The sequence below is a fragment of the Peromyscus californicus genome, unplaced genomic scaffold (assembly GCF_007827085.1).
Source record: "Peromyscus californicus insignis strain IS unplaced genomic scaffold, ASM782708v3 Scaffold_22__1_contigs__length_63687245, whole genome shotgun sequence".
NCBI classification, from domain to species: Eukaryota; Metazoa; Chordata; class Mammalia; order Rodentia; family Cricetidae; genus Peromyscus; species Peromyscus californicus.
This window is the reverse complement of record NW_026294525.1, coordinates 3,898,494-3,922,773: the sequence shown is the minus strand read 5'-3', so window position 1 is coordinate 3,922,773 and position 24,280 is coordinate 3,898,494. Positions and strand designations below refer to the sequence as shown.

At 48.1% G+C, this 24,280-nt stretch overlaps 1 protein-coding gene across 2 annotated transcripts in view; it reads left to right on the top strand.

Annotated features, from left to right (window-relative positions):
• Window positions 1-24,280, top strand: part of Rps6ka2 (ribosomal protein S6 kinase A2) — a 263,912-nt gene that overhangs the window by 49,426 nt on the left and 190,206 nt on the right. Inside the window, exon 3 of one of the 2 annotated variants that reach the window (XM_052750789.1) lies at window positions 22,800-22,920. The exons of the other annotated variant lie outside the window; for it this stretch is intronic. Within the exon in view, the coding sequence (XP_052606749.1) occupies window positions 22,800-22,920 (121 nt within the window). The remainder of the gene's footprint in view (window positions 1-22,799; window positions 22,921-24,280) is intronic. 2 annotated transcript variants of the gene reach the window in all.

Genomic DNA, 24,280 nt, shown 5'->3' with positions numbered 1-24,280 from the left:
CTCCAATTCCCAAGCTCCTTCCAGGCATCACTGGCTACCTGCTGCTCAAGATCATCCCTAGATCTCAAGCTTCAACACCCACCCCCAGCTTTTGAACAGATGGTCCTGGTCTCCTGTGGGGGAAGAAACTGAAGCCACCCATCACTTCAGTTCACTCTGACTTTCTTAGAAACATGCCTTTACCTGGGCCTACTTTTGCTTACATTCAGCTTCGGGGAGGTGTTGCTTCTCCCAGGAAGGCTCCACACTGCTATGCTGTTTCTGTGGGGAACACTTCATGGGCCAACCTCCTCAGTGAGATTTGCAGCCAGCAAGGCCCCATCTATGCACCACAGTTCTAGGTGCCCAGGTAGGCGCATCCCTGCCTGACCTGTTCATGTGGCTGGGACGAGCCTAGAGGTGTGGCCAAGGGGCTGCTGACCCATTGGGACCAGCTGGGGCCAGACACACTCAGAAGGGGTGTGTGTGTGTGTGTGTGTGTGTGTGTGTGTGTGTGTGTGTGTGTGTGTGTGTGTGTCTCCTTGCTAGAGGTACTGCTGACTGCAGACTCTTGCCTTTGTTGTAAACTCACACTGACGTTTAGTCCCTGAACACTGTTCTGAGTCTCTGAGACAGATTTTCAAAATGACTGATTATTTTTCTTAGTCTTTGAAATTTTCTTAAATAGTGTCTTGCTATGTAGTTAAGACTTGGCTCAAATTCATGATCCCCCTGCTTCAGCCTCCTGGGTCCTGGGGTTACACTGTGCACCCCAGGCCTGGCTCCATCCTGCTTCAGCCTCCTGGGTCCTGGGGTTACACTGTGCACCCCAGACTTGGCTCCAGTTGTTTCACTTTTTTTTTATCCTGCTGTAACAATGCCACAGAATGGCGGGCTTCAGGACTTAGCATCTTGCACTTCTGGAGGTTGAAGTCCAAGCTGAGGCTGTGAACATCTGCCCTGTGCTCCTCTCAGGAGTTTGCACAGCGATGGACATCTCTTGGCTTACAGATGCCTCACCCCAGTCCTGGGCATCTGTTCACTTGGCATTGTCTTGCATGTGTCCCTGGGTTCAAATTCCCTTCTTTTAGGGGACACAGTCACCTTGAATCAGTGTTCCCCCACCAACAACCTCTTTTTAACTCGATCTGCAATGACTTCATTAAGAGTTGTTCAACTTATTTAGCTTTACAATGGTTTGAGCATGATATACATTTAGTAGAAGCCATACTTTGAATTCTGAGCTTTAAGCCCTCTCCAGGTAAGTAGTCCATGATCCATCATGCCTTGCTGGGTGGTGGTAGCAAGCCAAATTGCTCAGTTAGCCTCACTTTGGAAGGGAAATCATTGATGCTGTGTGTGCTATGTGGTTGGTCTAGGTTGGCCAACATGTAGTCAGCTAGGTATGGGCGGTGCATTTTCTGTTTAGGTTATTTTTGATTTAGGAAGAGTTTATTGGAATGTGACCATATTATTGATCCAAATAAGGACACTTTATATAAGAAAGGCCAAGACGTCAATCTTTTTGCTGTTGTTGTTTTAAATATTTTTTACATTTTTAACAAAAATATAATTATATCACTTCCCCCTTTTCTTTCCTCCCTCTCTTTCCAACCCCTCCTATGCCCTCTACTCTCAAACTGATAACTGATAAGTTTTTTTCCATATACACACACACACACACACATGCACATACACACACACACACACACACACACACACACACACACACACACACACACATATATGTTTTTCAAGACAGGGTTTCTCTGTGTAACAGTCCTTGTTGTCCTGGAACTCACTCTGTATACCAGGCTGGCCTTGAACTCACAGAGATCCACCTGGCTCTGCCTCCCGAGTGCTGGGATTAAAGGCGTGTGCCACCACCGCCCGGCCTCCTTTTATTCTTATTGTTACATATGTATGTACAAATATATAAATACAATCTGCAGAGTCCCTTTTATGTATATGTTGTCTATGTGTATATGGTTTTAGGGCTGACTACTTGGTGTTGAATAACCAATCAATCAATTTTTTGGGAAGACACAGTTCAGCAGCTCTCTTCCCCGAGCAGCTGTCCTATAGGCAGATGGATGGCTGAGATATGACTTTTCTGTCCTGTATAAATACAGTAAGTTTAGGAATCTACTTCCCTAGATACAGTCAGTGGTTCTGAGTAGCTTTTTGTTTTTGTTTTTGCCTCATCAGAGCTGAAAGAATTAGAAACTTTTAGACAAGTGTCCAGGGCAGTTTCCTAAGGCTGCTCACTCATCGGGAAGCCTGGCCTCACCCACGTGGCACCCGAGTCTGTGTGGTATAGACATCAACCAGGAATCTGGATGCGGGGATTCCCTGTGACCTGTTGGTCCCACATCGTGTCTCAGATACAGAATACTCACTACGCTTATTTTCAAAACATTGATAGGATATGAATTCAAATAAGTTTCTTGTGATCATCATGCATCTAAGGTAAAGAAAGCCATTTCTAAGGGATTTTTTCACAAGCATCAGCAAGAAAGGATGAGTTCTTAGGTATAAATGTCCTGGGTTCTGATGTTACCTCCATGTAGCATCCTGTAAGAGCACCTTTAGAAATGCCACAGGCTTTCTTTTCTTTTTTTTTTTTTTTTCGAGACAGGGTTTCTTTGTGTAGCTTTGCGCCTTTCCTGGAACTCACTTGGTAGCCCAGGCTGGCCTCGAACTCACAGAGATCCGCCTGGCTCTGCCTCCCGAGTGCTGGGATTAAAGGCGTGCGCCACCACCGCCCGGTGCCACAGGCTTTCTATGGGAAAAAAGCATGTTTGACCTGGAAGGTGATGACATGTCTGTAACAATGTTGCAAGGCTTTTGTGTATGAGAGGATCTTTCTTAACCCGTTGTGTGTTTTGGACATGCAGCAACCTCCAAAGGTCGATCTGACACAGTGGCCTGAGTTTGTTGTCTTGTGCTGACAATTAAAGCAGAAGCAGGCTTGAGAAGGGCTATAGAAAAATGAGAAATTGAGGGAAAGAGAGAGAAACTCTGAGTGTGAGAGAAGTTTCCCAGAGAGGAAAAGCTGTTGAACTTCCTCGGCTGGGTCTTTTTCATAGGACCATGGGAGAAACTGGACAAAGGCTGAGGTGATAATGACTATGAGACTGGTTCCTCCCTGGGCCATCATGGGCCAAGGCAGTGGAGGGCCCACATGCTCCGTGCATGTCCCCCGGCCCATCAGAGCCATGATCATGCGGTGTTCATGCATGTACTACCCACCTTGTTGGGTGGTTGAAGTCCTGCCCACCCCTGCCTTGTGCCTCGTTAGCTGCTGACCTCAGATGTCTACTGTTAGTCACTTGGTCAGTGTGACGACCCTCTGAGCTTGCAAGTGTCTCAAGTGCTGCTCATTACACTAAGTTCTGGTGATTCTCACAGCAGCGTGAGCAGCCTGGAGCTTTACCATGGCCGAGCGTTAACTGGAACACAGCCACCAAGATGTCGCTGCAATCTTTGTGGTTACCACGTGCTTGGCTTCTTGTCTGTGGGGTGGTCTGGGTGGGCTCCTGAAAGAGAGCATTCTTGTTAGGAGCCCTCCTTACTTACAGCTCGTCTGTTACACTTAATTGTGTTAGAGATAAGAATATGTGGAAAGACCGCAGATGTTCCTCAAAGGCTGTGGGGTGTCCGCGGCCTGCCGCGCTGTCCTAGAACCCCTCCCTTCTCATCTGGTTAGCTTAATCATGACGCATGCAGCTACAGACCCCCTTGCTCACCTTAGTGGTCCACACCTTGCCGTGTTAGCCCCTCGTCATTCTCTACCCCTGGTGTCTGTCCTCACCGAAACTTGGGTGAGCAGCCTGCACACGCACTATGGCCCGCCTCTCTTCCTGTCTACGGGGAGCAGCTCCTGACTCACTGACGTCCCCTCGGTGTTTGACTTGACTCTTGATCTTCCTCAGCTGTAACCTCTGCTGATGGACCAGAGGTCGGTGTCTGGGAGGCAACTGGGGAATCGGCTAAGTCCAGCACAACCAGGCACTTAGGTTTGAGAGAGGAGTGGCTGGCTCTTCCTCCCCATGGGGTCCATTTTCCTCCTCATATTAGAACTGCTCTTTCTTCATCTTCTAAAGCTGCTTGAGAGCTGATTGCTCTCCCAGGTGCAATGCTTCTCAGCTATTTTTTGACATTGAGAAATGCCAGCATCCAGTACTTTGTTTAAAAACAGTAAGCTTAATAAGCTAATTATGTAAATTAAGATTTAAATTTTAAAAGAGTGTCTTCTATGGTAACCATTTGGCTGATTTTAGGTTGGGGGGGCAAAAAGGGGCTTGGACTAAGCAGGTGACACTGACTAGGTTAGGTTACCATGCTGGCATGTGGGGCAGAGGGACGGGGGATCTGGATATCTCTTGGTAGCCACATTGCTGCTAATGTCTCCTTGGTTTCTGTGGGTTTGTCTGTGTGATGGCACCCTCCCTCCTCGGGGTTAGGACTCCCAGCAGACTGTGTCTGCCCTCTTACTCTCCTGTGTCAGCTTCTCGCATGTCCTGGGTTAGGTAGCAGGTGCTTACCAAGGTTGTTGTGTTGCTGGCAGTGGGACCGAGGCCCTTGGTGCAAACTAGGAATAACTGTGCCAGTGAGCCACATCCCAGGCCCTTGTGTAAGCCAGGAGGACTGTGTCAGTGAGCCGCATCCCAGGCCCTTGTGTAAGCCAGGAGGACTGTGTCAGTGAACCACATCCCAGGCCCTTGTGTAAGCCATGAGGACTGTGTCAGTGAGCCGCATCCCAGGCCCTTGGGCAAGCCAGGAGGACTGTGTCAGTGAGCCACATCTTACTGGGCTTCTCATCATGGGAACTGGGGCATCACAGAGAATGGGAGAAGGGGAATAAAGCCTGGAAGACTAAAGTCAAGAATCCATGGTGAATGAGGGAAAATTGGCCATTGGAGACAGAACTCAGAATGGTGCCTGTCCATTCCATGGTATTCTGGATACTCATGGTGCCTATCCATTCTGTGATGGAGACCAAGGAAAATTTGCTGTAGACAAGTAGAAGACCTCAGAGATTTCTGCCATCTTCTTGAGAAAGGGTTAAGGGTAAAGGCTTTCAGGGTGTTGCTGTGTGACTTTTCTTGGGGAGACATGGACCTGTTCACCTCAGGTAGGGCACCAATGGCAAGCCAAAGAAGGGATTCTACCAAAGTCCTGTGTGCTGAACCAGTGAGTTTATGGGGTTACTTCCAGGATCATGGGTGACCCCAAGGCAGCTGTGTTACTAGGAAGCTCTCTAGCATGGGTGATGAGCCATGAAAACCGCACCCCTGAAGCTGTCTGCACAATTTGCCACCGCTTCATTAGAGAGCATCTTCTCCCCTGCACTTCTCACTGGTTAGACCTTAGAGTGGGGCCCTGTAAGTCCTCCGACTTCTGAATTTCCCGGGGTTTGGAAGGTTTCTTTAGCTCCGGAGCCTTCTGGGCTTCTCTCCTTCCTCTAGGAGGGAGTGGTTCAACTCAGAGGAGGCAGCTCTTGAGCATTAGTCTAAGACCTTGATGTTTTTCTTGTTCCTGGACAGACAATTGTTTCACCTCACACTGAACCTTCTTCCTTCAAGTAAATATCTGCAGGAAAGATAGCATTGAGCTGGGCACATTCTCAAAGGCTCTCACAGGAGGGACTCCCTTCTCTAGGGAGGTCAGGGCTCTGCACAATGGGCGTGTCCCCAAAATACTCTTGGAGATGTGAGTGAGGATGAAGCGTCATGTTGAAGGTCCATGAGATGGTCTGCGGGAATTCCCTACTTACTACAGGGCTCAGGAGACAGGGTGTTTTCAAGGAAGGAATCTAAAACTTTCCAAACTAAGTACATAGGAAAGAGATGGTTACTTTTTAAAAAGGGATTCTAGAAACTGCTTAGCCTTCTTAATGAGAACAAGGGCATGCTGGTGTTGAATTGAGACTCAGTGGACTTACCGTATTGTACATGGTCAAGGGAGGTCTGGGTTTCAGAGCAAGTTCCCAGGCTTACAACCAGCCCCATAAAATGGCTCATATGGCCTGGAAGACGACACATACCTTGTTGTCGTGTTTTCTGGATGGCTGGTAGTTGATGATCCTGAGGTGAGCTGGGATAGCAGGTTTTGTATTTATGTGCATCTAGATGACCTCTGAGTCTCTTCCCATCTTGAGGGTCCATGGTATTGTACTGAGCAATAATAACAGTTTTAAACCTCATTAAAAATAATGAACAATTCCTTTTAAATGTCCTAGAAGTCCAGTGGGTTGTCTAAGGAATTAATATGGGAATGGCTTCCTTTGAAAACTTTGTCTTTCAGCACAGTTTTATCGTGCTCCTGGTTGGCTTCTTCAAAGCACCACTCCTTAGTATAGTGTAACTAGAGTGGTTTCTAGAGCACTTAATTTTTTATGCCAGATGATTTTATTTGAAGGGCTAATCTTGTCTGTGCTTTCTTTCTTTATATAAAAAATACAAAAGTTTCCACCTTTCTAATTTTCATTTCTGTTGCTGTGATGAAATATCTTAACAAAAGCAATGTAAGGGAGAAATTTTAGCTCAGGATTAAGGTTATACATAGTACATCATTGTGGGGAAATCAAGGCAGCAGCAACTTGAAAGAGCTGGTTACAACCAGTCAAGAACAGAAGATGAAAGCAGGCATGCGGGTCCCGGGTTCCCTTTCTCCTTTTTAGCTCAGGATCCAAACCCAGAGAATGATTCTGCCCACTTTTAGCCTAGTCTTCCCACATTAGATAATAGAATTAAGACAACGCCCTCTAAATGTCCACAGGCCAGCCTAACTTGTACAATTCCTCACTGAGACCCCTTGACCAGTGATTCACTGGCAGTTACCGAGGAACCATCATGAACAACTGTCCAGTCAGCAGTGCTAATGTGGTCACAATGTTACACTGCTGACCCCCAGAACTCTTTTCAAACGCATTTGTCAGACAGCAGCGTGGGCTCCAGGAGACTCTTCTGTCCCGTGAGCATGGCCACTCTGGGGCCTCCAGAGTCGTGCAATGCTTTTCTTCTTCTGACTGGTTTATTCCTCTCAGCATGTCTTCAGGTACACATACATTGCATAATGTGTCTGACTTCCACTCTATCTTAAGGCTAAATAATATCACGGATCTCACATTTTTGTTGAGTCAGGATCCGTCCATGGATCCCAGGCTGCTTTCACATTGGGTTGTGACCATCTGTGCCTGTGTGACTGCAGGTGGATGGCTATCTGTTCAAGGCCCGTTTTCAGCTCTTCGGTATATTCCCTGAAGTGTGATCACATGGCAATATGTGCTTACGCTCTTGAGGGATGGGCAGACTATTTTCTACGGCAGCGGCATGGTGTCACATTTTTCTCAATGGGTCTCCGATTTCCCCACATCCTCTCTAGTGCTTGTCATTCTCTGTTTTATTGTTGATGTTTTTTGGGGGATAGCTGTCCTGACGTGTGTGATGCAGTGAGCTCTCGTTTGTGTCAGAGTGTGAGCAAGGTTGTGCTTGGGTTCTATTATACACACTCGGGATTCAGAAAGGACAGCAGCCTCTGTCTTGCTCCAAGTCTACTGTTGATGGAACAAAGTGCCCTGAGTGGTTAGAGTCAGTCTAACCCATTTCCTGACTGTGTTTAAAAGGCATGTGTCATTTTAAAGTGAAGACCTTTTTCTTTCTAGTAATGCAGTTTCTCTGTTTATAAATGTGCAAGAAGAGAGAGAACCATTTCTCTCTGCTGTGAGTCAGTCTGAGTACTAACCCCTGTGACCTTGCAACCTGAAGGAGAACCTCCCAGACAGCTTGTGGGCAGGGCCTGGGCTCATCTGAAGCAGGCTGGCAGTTAATTCGGCTGACCTGTGGCATCACCAGCAAAGAGCAGTGACCGAGAAGAGTCAGGCTGAACAGGTAGGCTCAGAGCGTCATGCTGCGTGTGACCATTCATTCTGCTCACCTGGCAACACCCTCTGGATCTTCTGAGCTCCGCTTCCGGCCCATGGAGGAGGTGGTTGAGGAAGACCCAGATGTTGGTGCCTGGGAGGAACCAAGCAGGAACAGGAAGTGGAAAGGGAGGAGTGTATGAGGAATTTTGCAGCCAGGATTATTAAGGAGTTGCTGGTAACTAAGCAATGGGGAAAAGAGAAAAAGTTGATAGGATTCCCCTTGAGTCAGGCTCTGCGAATGGAAACTTGATATCATTTAAGATAGAAAATCTATTTTTGGAGAAAATCTGGGTAATTTACTTGGACACATTGCTTTGGATGGCTCTAAGGCTTGCTGTGGGAGTTTTCAGGTGACATTTAGAAACAGACTTTAAAATGTTAAACCTAGTTTAGGGCTTGAGAGCAAATACACTTTTAACTTGTCAGTGGCAGTCAGAGCCTTGCCAGTGAGTGGATGCCGTCAGGGAAAGAGGTGCCTGTGAGCCACAGGAGGACGGACCCACGAAGAGCTGCTGCAGCCATGCCTGCAAGACTGAGGAACACATGACGGAGTGTGGCCAGAACAACGGGACAGAGAGGAAGCCGATGGCAGGGCCCCCTGGGGACCACCATGGGGGACCACTGGGAAAGTGGGATTTGGAGCCAAATTGTATCTAGTTGCAGAAAGGCAAGCCGTAAAAGTAGGAAGAGAAAACTGGTCCCCAAAAGCCAAGAGTGAAGCTAAAACTCCAGAGAACTGCTGAGGTGGGGCAGAGCAGAGTCAAGGACAGACCTGGGCTGGGGAGTAGGTGTCGGGTGGGGCTGCATACGGTGGGCCGGGATGAGATGGGTGTGGTGGGTCAGGCCGTGCCTTGAAGCCTCTGTCTTCTCTGCGGAGAGAGAATGTTATTTGAAAGAGAAAATGTCACCTGGCATGCCTGTGAACTTGATACTGAGCCAAGGCTGTCTTCAAGAGAAAGAAAATGAGACATTGTAAGGGCGGGAGAAATCAGGTCACGCACCAGCAACAGGCCTTTCTGTAAAATAATTTTTAACAGAATCGGATAAATGAGAGGATAAATGGGAAAGTCCTTACAAAGAGAGAAACTGGAGTCTTTTAAAATATGGAACGAAAGCCCAAGAGTCGTGGGCTTATTGTCACAGAATGGAGTGTGGTGTCTTCAGCTGAGAACTGAAGTGACATTAAACCAGAGCACAAGAGGGCGGTGCCGAGAGCTTGTTTCTATTTCCTGGATTTTCAGAGCAGAGCAAGCTGAGGGTTTCAGGCAGGAAGCCAGACAGAAAGGTCCTGAGCTGGCAGAGAAACCAAGGTCATCATTTAAGAAACTGAAAACAAAAGGCGCCAAGCGAAGGAGTGAGCTAAGGCCGTTTTATTTCATACGAGGTCACCCCAGGAGGGAGGGTGAAGTTGATGATCCAAGAGACCGATGCTTACGTTTCTCATGAAAGTTTTCCATTAAAATGAGCAACAGCTCAAGCTAGCAGAACAGGGACACACAGGCAGCAGAGAAGAAAAGAACGGGCCATGTGCCCATCAATGGAGGATGAGAGGGAGCTGGAGAACCCGGACACGGTGAACCTGGCTGACAGGGTGAGACCGGGCAGAGTTAGTATTTGAAAAACAAAAAATAGTGCAATAACATACTTAAAAATTCTCAGATTGAGTTAAAAAAACAAGTCACCACTTATGGAAGAACGTATCCCAAATGTGTTTGTGAAAATCAACAAGCCTGGATTAAAAGGGTCAAATAGAAAGGGAGATCTGTGGTAAGAGGAATAAACAAGACTGACTTCAAGGGAGGACATAGGTTATGGAGGCAGGTGTGACCTGCTGTACCACAGTCACAAGCCACCATCAACAGCAGCACGGGAATTCATGAGGCCATAACGGCAGACAACCCAGGGAAAGGAGACCTTAGCTCCTCCACTAACATCTAACAAGTCACAGCAACCAGGACAGCCACTTATGACACCCATGTGCAAATAGAATCAGTGTGGTGTATTGGATACACGCACATGACCATGCGCATTGTGTGTATGCTGTGTATGTGGACAGAGATAAGCCCGTGACTGAAAGGGAACTTTACCTACCTTTTAAGTATCCATAAAACACAATGAATATGTGATTTAAATTACGTCTCAAAGCAGACTCCTGTTTTCTCACACGAGGAGATGGGTCTCACCTGGTTTTCTTTTGAGTCGTCATGCAAACGATTGAAAAGAAAAGTCTTAGTTCTGACTTCGTTTTCATATTGGTACTTGGAAGTAGCCTTGAAGTACCCACACAGCCTCCTGCTGCTGCTGGGGTTCCTGGGTGTTGTTTAAGAAAATCTCTATGCATATGCTAGACATGTCCTGGGGTGGGGAAAGCTGTCCACATGTGCTGGTGTAAGCCTGTCCTTGCTGACACTCTGGGTGGCAGAGCCACGTGCTCCAACATGGCACCTCCCTTGGCCCTTAGATATCAGCTCCTTACCTTCCAGGGGAGAGCTCAAATAAGAAGGCAGCCTGGATCTTGGGACAAGTAAGTTTGGAAGCAGGATCAACCCCAGGACTGTAGCCTTGGGCTGGCCTTCCTCCAGCCTCTTCCAGATTCTGAGTCAGCCCCAGCTTTGGGCATTGGTGTCTAGACAATACTCTAGGTGTTAGTGTCCAGCATCTGCACATCATTTCCCCTTGTCCTTACTGGTAACAAGACTTCAGTACTGCAGTCAGATTTTGGTCCTCCCGAGAGTCAGGCACAGATGTGGATGGTGCCACCGAGGGAGGGGAATTCTGGGGCTCTAGGACTCAGGTGGATGGAAAGGAAGCAGATCACTGAGATCCCTCCAGAAGTGCAGAGGCACAGCCTTGACAGCAGGAAGTAAAGTGGTTTCCATGACAGAAACCAGAGATTGCTGGGGGGATCCCAATGGGGGGAGGCAGGCCATACAGGGGGCACAGAGCAGGGCGTGGGGTCCTGTCTGCCAGAGCTTGCATGGCCCAATCTAAAGAGTGTCACAGCTCTCTTGGGGGCCTGGCCCTGTTGAACGCTGTTCTGCTTTGATTCTGTTTCCCACTGTCCCTAGCCTTTGGGGATGCCGGTCTTCTAGCATGTCACCCCAGGTGAGAAAAGTCAGTGTGGCTCTAGCCCTGAGACACAGGGCTAGGATTCTGAGTGTCTGTAGACCTGGGACACAGGGCTAGGATTCTGAGTGTCTGTAGACCTGGGACACAGGGCTAGGATTCTGAGTGTCTGTAGACCTGGGACACAGGGCTAGGATTCTGAGTGTCTGTAGACCTGGGACACAGGGCTAGGATTCTGAGTGTCTGTAGACCTGGGACACAGGGCTGGGATTCTGAGTGTCTGTAGACCTGGGACACAGGGCTGGGATTCTGAGTGTCTGTAGACCTGGGACACAGGGCTAGGATTCTGAGTGTCTGTAGACCTGGGACACAGGGCTGGGATTCTGAGTGTCTGTAGACCTGGGACACAGGGCTGGGATTCTGAGTGTCGGTAGACCTGGGACACAGGGCTAGGATTCTGAGTGTCTGTAGACCTGGGACACAGGGCTGGGATTCTGAGTGTCTGTAGACCTAGGACACAGGGCTGGGATTCTGAGTGTCTGTAGACCTGGGACACAGGGCTGGGATTCTGAGTGTCTGTAGACCTGGGACACAGGGCTAGGATTCTGAGTGTCTGTAGACCTGGGACACAGGGCTGGGATTCTGAGTGTCTGTAGACCTGGGACACAGGGCTAGGATTCTGAGTGTCTGTAGACCTGGGACATAGGGCTGGGATTCTGAGTGTCTGTAGCATCTTCTGAGCTAGCCTCTCATCCCACATCGTTTCCCCCTACTGGTTATTCTGTGTTTTCTCCTTGTTGCGATCACCTTACCTTCTTTCTGATTGCCTGTTTGGTAACTGCCCATCAGTGTTTGTAACCACATGACAAAATCCCCTATGCTATTTATCACTCGAGTATATTGTCCTAGTAAAAATATAAGCCTGACAGGTGAGGCAGAGTAGGCACCTGTCCCCTTCTCTTCCCTACTCAGAGGCTTGTCCTCTAAACATCAGTGATAGGTGATAAAGATTTTGAGCTGAGTGTGGTGCCACACTAGAGGCAGGACTGTGAGTTCAAGACCTGTCTGGTCTACACAGCAAGTTCCAAGATAGCCAGGACTACATAGAGACCCTGTCTGCAAAACATGAATTGCTAGGGTCCCTATAGTTCTAAGCTGTGATGTGTTCTTTCCACTTGACAGTGCACCTTGGAGATAGTTCTGCTCGTTTCCTTCCCAGCTCCAGGAAGGGGCACTGGGGTAGCACATCACCCCACCCCCACCCCCAGTGGGCAGGTGTCCAGGCCTTTGTCCTTTTTCTGTCACAGTAACACAGGGACTAGCTCAGGACCTCTGTGGGCCAGCTGCTAGTCTAGAGACAGCCCCTATGGGCCCAAACCTGCCTCTTCATGAGCACTAAGATTTTTAAAAATTGTACAGTAGAAGTGAATGCATGGAGCCATCATCCCAGATATGTGTTGTTCACAGGACAGTGGGCAGGACTGAGAGCAGCGTCCTTGTCCTCTACAGCAGGACAGGCTTATCTGCAGATATCAAACCTTACAAGCATTCTGGTTTCGTGAGATTCAGAGAGGGTCACGTGAGGAAGTAGCATCTAAGGATTAGAAAGAAAGTAAACCATGGGCCCGGGGACAAAACTGTCCAGCCTTAGAGCTGGACTGGGTAGACTGAGTCCAGCTTCTCTGGCCCAGCATTGTTGCAGAGGAAGACTGAGGCCTTCATGTGTCCTGGGGTTTTGTCACAGGGTGAGCCACACCTCGGTCTGTATTTCGTCATTAAGATGGCTACCTCTTGTTGTTTAACAGTGTGACAGAGATGGCTCATCACCATCACACCGCCACCACCTTTATTTGAACAGTCTCTGAGCCAAGAATGAATTGCATATTTTTTAAGTGATTGGAAAAAAATCTGAAGGATTTTCATGACACATAAAAATCACAAGAAGCTCAAAAAAGTATAATTAGAACCCATTACACTCACTCACTTCTGTGGTGTCTGTGGTGTTTTCTAGTACAATCTACCATCTGGCCCTTTGTAGGAAAATTTTGCCAGATGAAGCTAAATTCACTGACTTTGTTGTCGAAGTTGAATTCTAGCCAAACCATTGAAGATTTCTGTCTAGTATGATCAGACAGCCACCCTCCAGGTCTTTGGATTCCTCAAGTTCTTTCAGATGTTAGTATTTTTCAACTACATATAGGAGGGTGGGGGTAGGAGAAGGAGGAAGCTAATGGGTAGGTTTGAACCTGGTGTTCTCACTTCTCATGAACTCCACACGGTATCATGGTCTTCAGGCAGTTGTTCAGTGCCAGTGCCCACCAAAAGGGTGAGCGTGCAGAGATCTGGCAGCGTGTGGGATCTTCAGATAGTGTTGTGCTGAGGTTTCATCACATCATCAGAAACACATCTTTATCATTTTGTGCTTTGAGGTCAAGTTCTTTGGGTCATTTCAAAAGGAATGTGTGCACAAATGCTCCTGTCTTGTATGTTCAGATAGATTTGTCTTGTTAAGGAGTCAATATTGTGATCCTTTGGATTTTTATGTGGTCTTAAGGGCATGAAGCATATTCCCAAAAAACTTGGAAGACTCTGCCTTTTTAAAGGGGAAATTATTTCTGCAGGATTTTGTTTTCCTTGATGAATCAATTTAGAATCCTCTTAGAAATTCTAAAATAGTTGGATGATAAAGGACTGGGTTAGTGTGAGCTTTGGTCCCAGGCCACCCTAACTGCGGTGTGCCCAGAGTGGTGGCCTGGAGGGATGTGATCATCACTAGTTCCCTGTGCCTGTAACTCAGGAAGCTTGTCAAGGGGAAGCAAAGGTATATATGACTTGTAGAAAAATGACAAATCAGTACAACTATCATTAACAACAACACAAAGTATGCAGCGGCAATCCAATTATGGAAAGCATTGCTAGCGACAGTTCTGGGACATTCCAGAATACTGACTGTCTTGTTCCTTGGAACATTCTGGAACTTAAATATCCGAAATCTGAAATTTCTGACTCCCACCTTGGAGCCCTGCATGGAGTGCCCAGCACCCTTCCCACACATCTCCTTAGCCCCACCAGACCCTTTCTTTAGCAGTGAGTTCCTGAATGCTCGCCCACTAACCCTCATCTTTGCCCTCCATTTCACCCATGGCTCCGGCCTGCAAACCCTGCTTCCTTCACAGCTCCAGAGCAGTGTACAGAGATGGGGAGAGCCTCCTCAGGGCCCAGCAGAGCTGCTCAACATCACAACTGTTCACGTGTCCACACTTGATGTTTTCACTTAGTCCTGTTCTGATCCTTTCTGATTCCCACAGCTCTTAGTCCTGGAGTCTGGGAGAGGAGACACAAGCCAATGATTCCAGCTGTTCACTGTCCTCCACCAACCTTTTCCAAAGCTGCTGCTGCATCCTTGATGATACCCATCCCTCTACTTCATTGCAAACCTGAGTACAGACAAACAGAAATGCCCATGTCACTCCCCAGTGACTGTGAACTGGAGAATGCAGCACACATCCTTCCCTCCTGTCTATGGGGAGAAGGAAGCCTTCCCACAGCTTCCCTCTCCCCCAAGGCATGTTCCCTCTGACTCTGTCCCTTTCACATACCTCCTCCTAGCTGCATGTAGACAGATCCACTGTTCCCTATGAAGCACTGACATTTTTCATGTTGTAGAATGTTTTGTTTTGTTTTCAGATGAGTTAACTTTTGATTGTAGTGTTTAGTCCCCTGAGAACTGTAAGCTTGTCACATTTCCTGGTTAGGCTGGCAGCAGCCATCAAGCACATTCCTGGATTCTAGTATCAGCATCTCGCTCCTTACTGGTGCACTCACCTTTTTGACAGTTCAAGTTGTGTGCTAACTGGTAAGGACTTTTACTGTTTGTTTATTTTTCCCAGGATGGTCTTGATCTCAACTGTCACTTATATCCTACACACCCAGATGCAGACGGATGCAGTGTTGGGCTTTTCTGTTCCACTGACCTGCATTCCTGCCATCTCCACTGCGTTTGAGATGTGCTAGGCCCTTTCCCTGAGGACAGCTTTCCGGGTACCAGAGGCACCGTGCAAGGTTCCAAAGGAGGGAAGCACTCAGTAGTCCTACCCCGCTGTGGTGCCTGTGAACCACAGCAACGACCCGCGTGACACAGTAACCCGAAGGTGTGGTCGTGGTGTGCAAACGATCACACACCGAGAGGCCAGCTCCCAATCTGATCCAGGGTAGCAAAAAAGAAGACCTCAGAGTAGCGAGGGTTTAGGAAAAATTCTTACCTGAGGGCTAGACCTTGTCTATCTGAGGGGAGAAATAAAGAAACGCAGATGCTTTCTGATGGTAGCTTTCTCTTTACTTCATCTTGAAAAATCTCTCTTCGCAGCTTCCTAATTAGCTCTTCATCTCTTCTCCTTTTCTACTCAGCAGCTTCTCTAATTTACCTACACTGCCTCCACATCTCTCTCTACACCTTTCCTCTGCTCTCTCTCTCTCTCTCTCTCTCTCTCTCTCTCTCTCTCTCTCTCTCTCTCTCTCTCTCTCTCTCTCTCTCTCCCCGCTGCCCTCCTCTCCATTGCTGCTTCTCCTCAACCCCTCTCGCAACATCCTCCTGCTCTGTTCCACAGCCAAACTCTGGACAATTATAAGTTACATTTTCAGGGCCCTACCCATTCTCAAAACACAAGATAAGTCACGTACTTTCTCTTAGGCTAGTAATGTCATGTTGACCCATGCACGTAGCTCTAAGTTGGTGAGGAGTCCCAGACATTAAACAATTGGCTGAACCTTGAGTGGTCAGGATACGTGCAGAACGGGAGCTACCGCAAGGACTGTGTCTTGATGTAAACAGCCTGGCCTTGATTTAGCAATAGACAACACCTGGGAATTAGCCTTTGCATATTCTGTAGGGGCAACTTAGTCTGTTTTGGACTAGTTCAAAGGTCTTTGCAAAGTGTGTAAAATGCTGTGTTTGAGACTGAGAATCCTATGTCAGTCTGAGTAATGTAAAATATTCCAGTATTATTTCTATACATCAAACTTATATAACTTAAACAGAAATCATCTTCCTGAACATCCACAGCTGTGTGCCCAGAGATGTAACACACACTACCAAAGGGCTGTGGAAAGCACCCCACGGCTGCTCTTATTAGGGAGACATTTCAGTGGCACCTGAGAAAGTTACAGGCGGAAAACAAGCGGTTTCCACAGCCAGTGACCCCACGGTTTTGCCAGGTGGGCTTCCCATCAGGGAGTTACACATCTGGTGGGTCAACCTGTCAAATATTGTCACCTGCTGTATACTCCACGCCCCTCGGCAGCATACCTTGGAGGTAATCAACAATTCTCTAATTGGACTTACAGCCTACTCAGCAAGCAGGAAACCATGCCTGGTTATAAAACCTATCCAACTACCCAGGGCTAGGAAAGTCATGGATCTTGGAGGAGAACCCACAACCACCACTTTACTAACCCACCATAATAACCCTTAACTACAGTCTAAATATTTATCCTTATACTCACGGATAAGTACACCTCTCACCCTCATCAACAGATGGAGACCCTTACAGAAAACCAACTGATTGACAACGCAGAGTAGTGGAACCCAGTCCCAGCGGGTACATCTGCAACACGACTCTCCCACCTAAGACTCAGGGATCATTGCAGAAGCAGGCACAGAAAGATCATAAGAGCCAGAGAAATAGGTGGTTCGCTGTGAGAGTGTGTCACCTAGAAACGTCAGATGTTATGTCCTTGAAGTCTAACGTAGCTGCCTAAACATGGTCTGGACAAGGACAATACCAACAGGCATGGTAATGTGGAAAGGGTAAAACTCGTGATGCCTCAAGCCTAGACAGCACTACAGGCAGTTAAGGGAGACTGAGAGTGGGAGACAGTCTTCCTCCAGGGAAGGCCATACCAATTGATTGTCCAATACCAAATGGTCAGCCCCCAACATACACATGTAAGTAAGACTGTATGGACTAAGCAGGTTGTATTTATGTGTTTAGAAACACCCATACACACAACAACAGCAGCAACAATTAAAGAAAAAGAGGCCATGAATTTGAAAGAAAGCAAGGGGAATATATGGGAGGACTTGGATGGAGGAAAAGGAAGAGGGAATGATGTAATTATAGATTATTTAAGAAAAACAGATTTTCTAGACTGAGATGCCTCCTCTTTCCCTTGTTCAGCATTTCCTGGGTGGATCCCAAAGCAACTGTCTCCATACATGTCTCCTCCCAGGGAGGAGGTCTCCATGTCGGGGGCACCCAGGCTGCTGTGTTTCTAGAAGTGGGGTTCTCTAATGGTGTCAGCCACCTAATATAGTGAAGTAGAGTCGAGGGGCTGTTCTGACTCGTTCCTGCCCCTGCCTGTCAGGTACCCCGCACCTCCCACAGGCCCCCCTGTTGCTCCTGGGTCCCATGGCCTTGCCTCCTCACTGTGTACCTCAGAGGGAGTGCTTTGTGAAGGCTGTGCCTGGCCTCTGTATGGTGGGTGACTGATATTTGGATCTGTTGAGGGCAGAACACAGGCCAGGCAGGGAGCCTGCAGGCGGGGTGGGACAACCATTGCAGCCAGTGCTGAGGACAGCATGAGGCCTGCTTCCCCCACCAACCATTCAGAATATAGGGCTTAACACAGGGACAGGAACCCAATTCTGCCTTTTGTTGAAGTGTGTGTAGGACGCACATCTACCCCTAAGGCACTGCAGTATTGCTTCCCCTGGGTAGCTCGGGCCTGGAGCTTCAGTTCACTTGCAGGCCTGGAACCACAGCCTGAGTCCCACACATGGCTGCTTCTGAGGCCATGCAGAGGGACTGCTTTATGTTTTCTGGTAACCTGTCTGCTGCTGCTGGTGGTGATGGCATTCCCAATTCTTGCCTGTCGTCACACACAACCTTCCCAGGGTCTCCACCTCCACTCCTCATGTGGCAGGACACTGGTCCTACCGGCTGTCTCACCCAAACGGCTCCGTCTTAGCCGGAGGACCTCTGCGAAGTTCCCTCTCGAATAAGGTCGTATCTATGAGGTCTGTAGTTATAATAGCATACCTTTTAGAGGGGCATCATTTAGATATTAACAGATCAATCCCTTCCCTCCTCCTGTCTCTGTCTGCTGGTCAGCCCATCAGCCCAAGGGCTAGAGCTCAGCCATGGGTCAATTCTGTGTGGTTTATCATGATCTGAAGGGTTGCTTCTGGTAGGAATGCTAGCTGTGGTTCAAACCAGCACCCTCCCCCCTCCACCAGACCAACACCCTAGAATACGCCACCTTCTCCTAGCAGTGGGCTGTGGGTGGCCCATCATGGTGCCAGGTATCAACCCTAGAGTACGATATCCAGGATGCCCTCTGGGCACTGAAATAAGAAGGCGGGGTAGGAGGGAGACATGGCAGCTGTTCCTGAGTCAAAAGGGAGGGAGAGCGGGGCCGGGAGGCTACTGTCAAGCTCAGGCAGAAGGTTTGGAACTGCCTGGATAATGCTGGCGGTAGTGAGAGGAGACTCGTGGAGCGGTGGGGTCCAGTGACTGGCTGACCGGGGCTTACATGATAAGAAGCTGGTCCGTGTCTTCTATTTCTGGAACATCACCCATGGCACTGATCACCTCTGAAACAGCACTGTCAAATGGGCCAGGATGTGACATCCAGGAGTTGTTCGTTTTTGCCTCTGGTGCCACTCTGAGTATTTCAAAAAGCCCATTCTGTGTTCTTTGCTTTCTAAAAAAGATGAATGTGAATTAATGGTGCATCAGGCGAGGACTGGTTGCTGCTTTCAGGGCTCATAAATTGCCGTCTGCTTTCTTTGTGTGTTTGGCCACTCCTGGGTGTTCGTATGCTTTAGCTCCCTCTGTATCACGCATGAGTGTCTTTTGTATTTCTGCCCGGGGCTGTGACCTAGATATCCACTTTCTAGTCATTTGAAAGAATAGACACACTCAGCAGTCACTTCCCTCTTTCCCATAAGCCTGACTACACTGCCGTCTCACCAACTGGCCATAAAGAGCTCCCCTCCCATGCTCCTCCAAACCTCCAAACCTTGGATGCATTTCCCATTCATTTTATTCAATGAAACCTGATTGTATTAAATACACACACAAACAAAGGACTTAATGTCTTTACTGGTATGAACCCCAGATAAAAATTTGGTTGCTTTTCTGGTTTATAGGTAGCTGCTTGGCTGCCAAGACAAGCTGTGGATCTGGACCTCCTAAACTTTCAAAGAGCAAAGGCATGACTGTCCTTTAGGTCTCAAGGGCAGTGAACCACACTCAGAGATAAGTCAAGTATATGGCCTGCATCAGAGAGCATGGGTGTTGAGTCCAGAGCCTGGGGGCTACAGAAGGAGGTGGGGCCTATGATTAGTGTGAACTTTGACCCCAACCCTAAGTCATCTACAAGTATCCTCTCATTGGCAATAGTCCCCCCCCCAAAAAAAAAAACCCAAAACAACAACGGAAAGATTGTGAGCCAGCTTTCCATCACTGTGACAAAATCAATGGTTTGAAAGATGCATCTGGCTCGCAGTCCCCGAGATTACAGCCCATGGTCACTTGCCTCCATTGTGTGAGGCTTGTGATGAGACAGACATGGGGATAGTGGGAGCACGTGCTAGAGGGAAGCTGCTCATCATGGCGGTGGGGAGGCAGAGGGAGGTAGAGAGGTGGAGCCTAGAGTCTCGTTCTCCTCTTTCAGGGCGTGTCTCCACTGAACTCACGTCCTTCCTCTGATCACAATTCTTAAAGGTTCCGCCCCCAATGGCTATCATTTGGGGAGCAAGCTTTCACCACCTTTGGGGACATTTGCCGTCCAAGCCACAATGCTGCCGCTGTCTGTAGGATCTGTAGTGGTTCCCATTCATGCCTCATGTCGCCATGTTGGCGATGCCTCTCCTCTCCTCTTCCCTGCCTCTTTTCCTCTCCTGTCAGTTTGGTTACAGGTTAATTTTATTAATCTTTGAAAACTATAAGATTTAAATGGGCTGGGGGCGTCTCATTACATACCTCAAGCTAGCCTGTAGCCTGTAGCCTGGGTGGCCTTGAACTCTCAATTCTCCTGCCACAGCCTCCTGAGTGCTGGTAGTATAGGCATGCACCACCGTATCAGGAAGGAAGTACTGTCTTTGGTTTCCCACCCACTTGTGCGTGTGTTATCATTTGTTTCTGTTGGTTTGTTTGTGTTTGTGTGTGTCTGTGTCTCTACTGTGGCTTTCAGTTTGTGCTGCTCTTCATTCCAAAGTGACAGTGGTCTGTGGTCTCGCCTGCCTCCTCAGTGTTCTTCCTGTCCAGCTCTCCCTTCTCTGTCTTCCGGTTTCTTTGCTGAGGCCCCATTCTTTCCTTGTTTGCAAGACAAACTATTTACCGCTGACAGAAGTGTTCTTATCCTGTTTCTTTGTGATCCCTACCGTCTTGGTTTGGGTTTTTCTGTTTTTCATTCTGAGGTCTTCCTGCTTCTTGATGTGATGGCCAATTTCCCTTGTAACCTGGGTGTCTGGGATATTATGTTTATACTGAGTCTTTGATAGACATCGATTTTAACAGAACTGCTCTGACTCCCCAGCAGAGGAGTGGGGGTACCACCTCCATGCTGCAGCAAGGGAATATGAGGCTTGTTACTGGTTGAGTGTGCAAGTCCCAAACATGGCTTCATTGATCCCAAGGCGAGGAATGTCCTCATGGCCACTATATGATGGCTGAAGTCCTTTCTGTCCACCAGGCCGTGGATATCACTACAGGGATATCCCACAACAGGGTCTTCTGATAGCCTACAAGGAGTTCTATGTTTACTCCGGCCTCTGGCTGCCACGGCAGACCTGCAGGGACAGTCTTCTCTGTGGTGGGTGGCTGGAGCAGGAGGGCCTGTCAATGCTTTCTGACCCTTCCTGCTCTTTGGCTCAAGGGCGGGAGTTTGGGCATCTATGGGAACTCCCCTGAGAAGCAGATGCATGCCATTGGTGTTTCAGAGTTGCTGGCTTCTTTGGCTCCAGTCTAGCGTATGTGAGGCAGGAATAAAACCTCGAACTCACTACCGTGTTGTTCCTTAGGTTCTGAGGTCCTCACTGCCTTCCTCTCTGCTCTCAGAGTCCTCCTTCATGAATACCAAGGGATATTAACTGTCCTCAGTGCCTGTCCCCAGTCTTGAAAGCAGAAGAAGGTTAACCCAGTATGGTTTGAATATTAAATGTCCCCCACTGGCTCATGCTTTAAAGCACCTGATGGCAGCTGGTGGTAGTGTTTTGGGGTGTAGGTGGACACTTCAGCTGCAGGACGGTCCTCCATCTGTCCTCCATCTTCACTCTTTGAAGGCTGTAACTAGTCCTCCATCTATCCTCCATCTTCACTCTTTGAAGGTTGTACCCGGTCCTCCATCTGTCCTCCATCTTCACTCTTTGAAGGCTGTAACTGGTCCTCCATCTGTCCTCCATCTTCACTCTTTGCTCCCTGTCCTTTTTGATGTGAGCCTCTCTCTGCTTCCCGTTTGTCTTGAGGTGAACATGGGTCTTCCTCCACTCTCCTGCCACCGTGATATTCTGCCAAAGCTCATAGGGCCAGGCCATCGTAGACCAAACCTTCTAGAACCATGTGCCCAAATAAGTTGTCACAGCTATATAAAAACAACTAATTCAATACATAAAATGTATGTCCCTTTCAGGATGAAATAAAAAGAGAAAACGTGTCCACAGACCCGAGCACACACAAGTGTGTGCATATGCACACCTGTTGCCAGAAAGCAGATTGCTGCTAGAGGCCTGACTCTAAGAACAACATCTGAGGGGCTCTGTCACTGATGTAAGGCCAGGGCAGTCACTGTGGCTACAGCAGTGGAGTTGCTTTGAGTAACAGATCTGAGACAAGGTTTAACATAAAAGATGAATCAGAACTTTGAGAAACAGGGAGACTCAGTTGTGTGAACATGTTTTCACAGCAGTGGAAGCCAGCAGACAGGTGGGAAAGGAGAGAAAGACATTGTGTGACGGCTGAAGGAATATGCGTACTCAAACAAATCATCCTGGTTTGACGACTGTCCCGTTAGGATTTGGGATGTTACTTTATATTGAAGTATCTAGCTCAATAAGAAGATGCAGTGTGTTCTGAAATTCTTAAAGACACCCCTCCTTCTAGAAAGCCATAGTTTTTCTGTGCACACTGTGGGCCTTTCAACACCCAATTTATTCTCTTCCGTGATGAATCAGAAGACAGATAGACTCTGAAGTGTCATCTGAGAGAGGCTTCCTGATGACTGTTCCGGCTGCTCTGAAACAGCTCACCCATGCCCCTGTAACGAGGAGCTGGCTGACTGAAGAACGTGCCAGATTTAATTCATTCTTCTTGGCTGTTTGCCATTTACCAGTCCTCCTAACCCACCTTCACAGGAGCTTCTTGTCCAGTTCCCTTTGCTAGTCTGAGTTTGTGAGCAAAGAGAGGACGTAGAGAGTGATGATGGCAGGCCAGGGGTGACCACCTGAAGCCCTGTCCTGTCTCCCGTCCTGTGCTTATCCTTAAGCACGCGCTCTGTCTTTCCTTTTGACTTCTGAGGCTCCTGTTCCTCATGAATGAAAGTAGCAATGTGTTCCATAGGAACGTAGCTTAAAGAGCCCAGCCTGGGAAGTACGTGGAAAGCAAATGAAGCACTGTTCTTTTCCAGGTAAGAGGAGGCGCGCATGCTTGGTGTGTCAGAAAGACATACAAGCCATCGTCAGCTCGTGACCTGTAGTGTATGCATGACCCCCACTCTTCTGATTTTGCTGGAAATAGTGGCAGAGGAGCGATGGAGCATCCCTGGACTTTCTCCCGGCTGGCCACCTCTCCAGCTCAACTGGACTTATTTCAGTTTTTCCACCCAGTTTCAGGTCGCTGTCCATCATGTGGCACAAGAAAAGTGGTGTTGGGAACATCAAGTCAGAAGTCACCTATCCTCGGAACGGGACCACACTTGCAAGGAGACAGGTTCCGTGGCTTAAGGATGTGAGTTACTGGGGTAAACGCCCTGGAGCAGCTGAAGTGTTAGTTGGCAGCAAGGCTCTGTCTGTCTGTTGCCCGATGACACATGCTTTTTTTCCTTGTAAAATATGTCGCTGGCCACCCTCCGCCATGTTAATTTTATGCTGGCACCCAAGGCAGGAAGAATGCAAGTTGCAAAAAGGAAGGTCTTTGCCCCCAAATTATTAATGTTTTTTCTGCATTGCTAGAGGTTAAACCCACAGCCTTATATATGCCAGGGAAACGCTCTAGCACAGAGCCATATCCCCAGCCCCCCAGAATAACTTTTCAGAACACTAATCCTCGTCAGTGTTCCAGTAAAGGAGACCATTTGCCATGGGGCCACTTCTGAGTGTTGAGGGTTTCCTGTATAGATTCCAGGTAACCTCACTGGCGATTTGCTCTGAGACTAGACGTGAAGTGCCCTAGGCTTCACACGTCCTTCGGAATTAGAACACAAGCTAAGCTCAATTAGGCCTTTTCCGGGTCCCAGAGGAACACAAGCATGGCAGTGAACTGGCTATAAACTTAAATACGAATGTGTAGGTTTCATTATACGAGAGAATGTTTGTATAAGACCAAGAAGCATTTTTCTTCGCTCTAGCGGTCACAGTCATGACTCTGAAGATAACTTTTCAGTCACCTTCTCTTTCTGACTCCCTCCCACCATCTGGCATTGCCTCCTGTAACTACTCCTGAGCCTCATCTTGTACCTTCTCCTCTGCCCTCTGCTGTGACCTCAGATGTGCCCAGACATTTGCTGCCGTTTGAGTCGCGATATTTTAATTTTTACTGCTACTTCCCACTACCCTCTGCCTATAGTCTGACCTTGTCCTTTGCTACTTCAGGGAAATTGCTTCTAGAAGGTTCTTATTTACCTTCTTAATGAGCCAGCGATATGTTCTCATGGAAAACTACGCCGCATGTTGAAAACTGTCCTGGTTGGTTTTATGTCTGCTCGACAGAAGCTAAAGTCATCTGGAAAGAGGTAGCCTCAGATGAGAAAATACCCCCACCAGACTGGCCGATCGATGGGCAAGGCAAGCCTGTGGGGCATTTTCCGGATTAATAATTGATGTGGAAGGGCCCAGCCCACTGTGGGCGGTGCCACCCCTGGACAAGTGGTCCTGAGTCATACAGGAAAGCCACGAGGAACAAGCCAGCGAGATGCATTCCTCCATGGCCTCTGCTCCACTTCCTGCCTCCAGCTTCCTTCCTTGAGTTCCCACTTTAACGCCCCTTGGTGATGGACTGTAACCTAGTCGTGGGCTGAAGAAAACTTTCTCTTCTCCAAGGTGTTCTTGGTCATGGTATTCCATCACCGCAGTAGAAACCTTAACTGAGG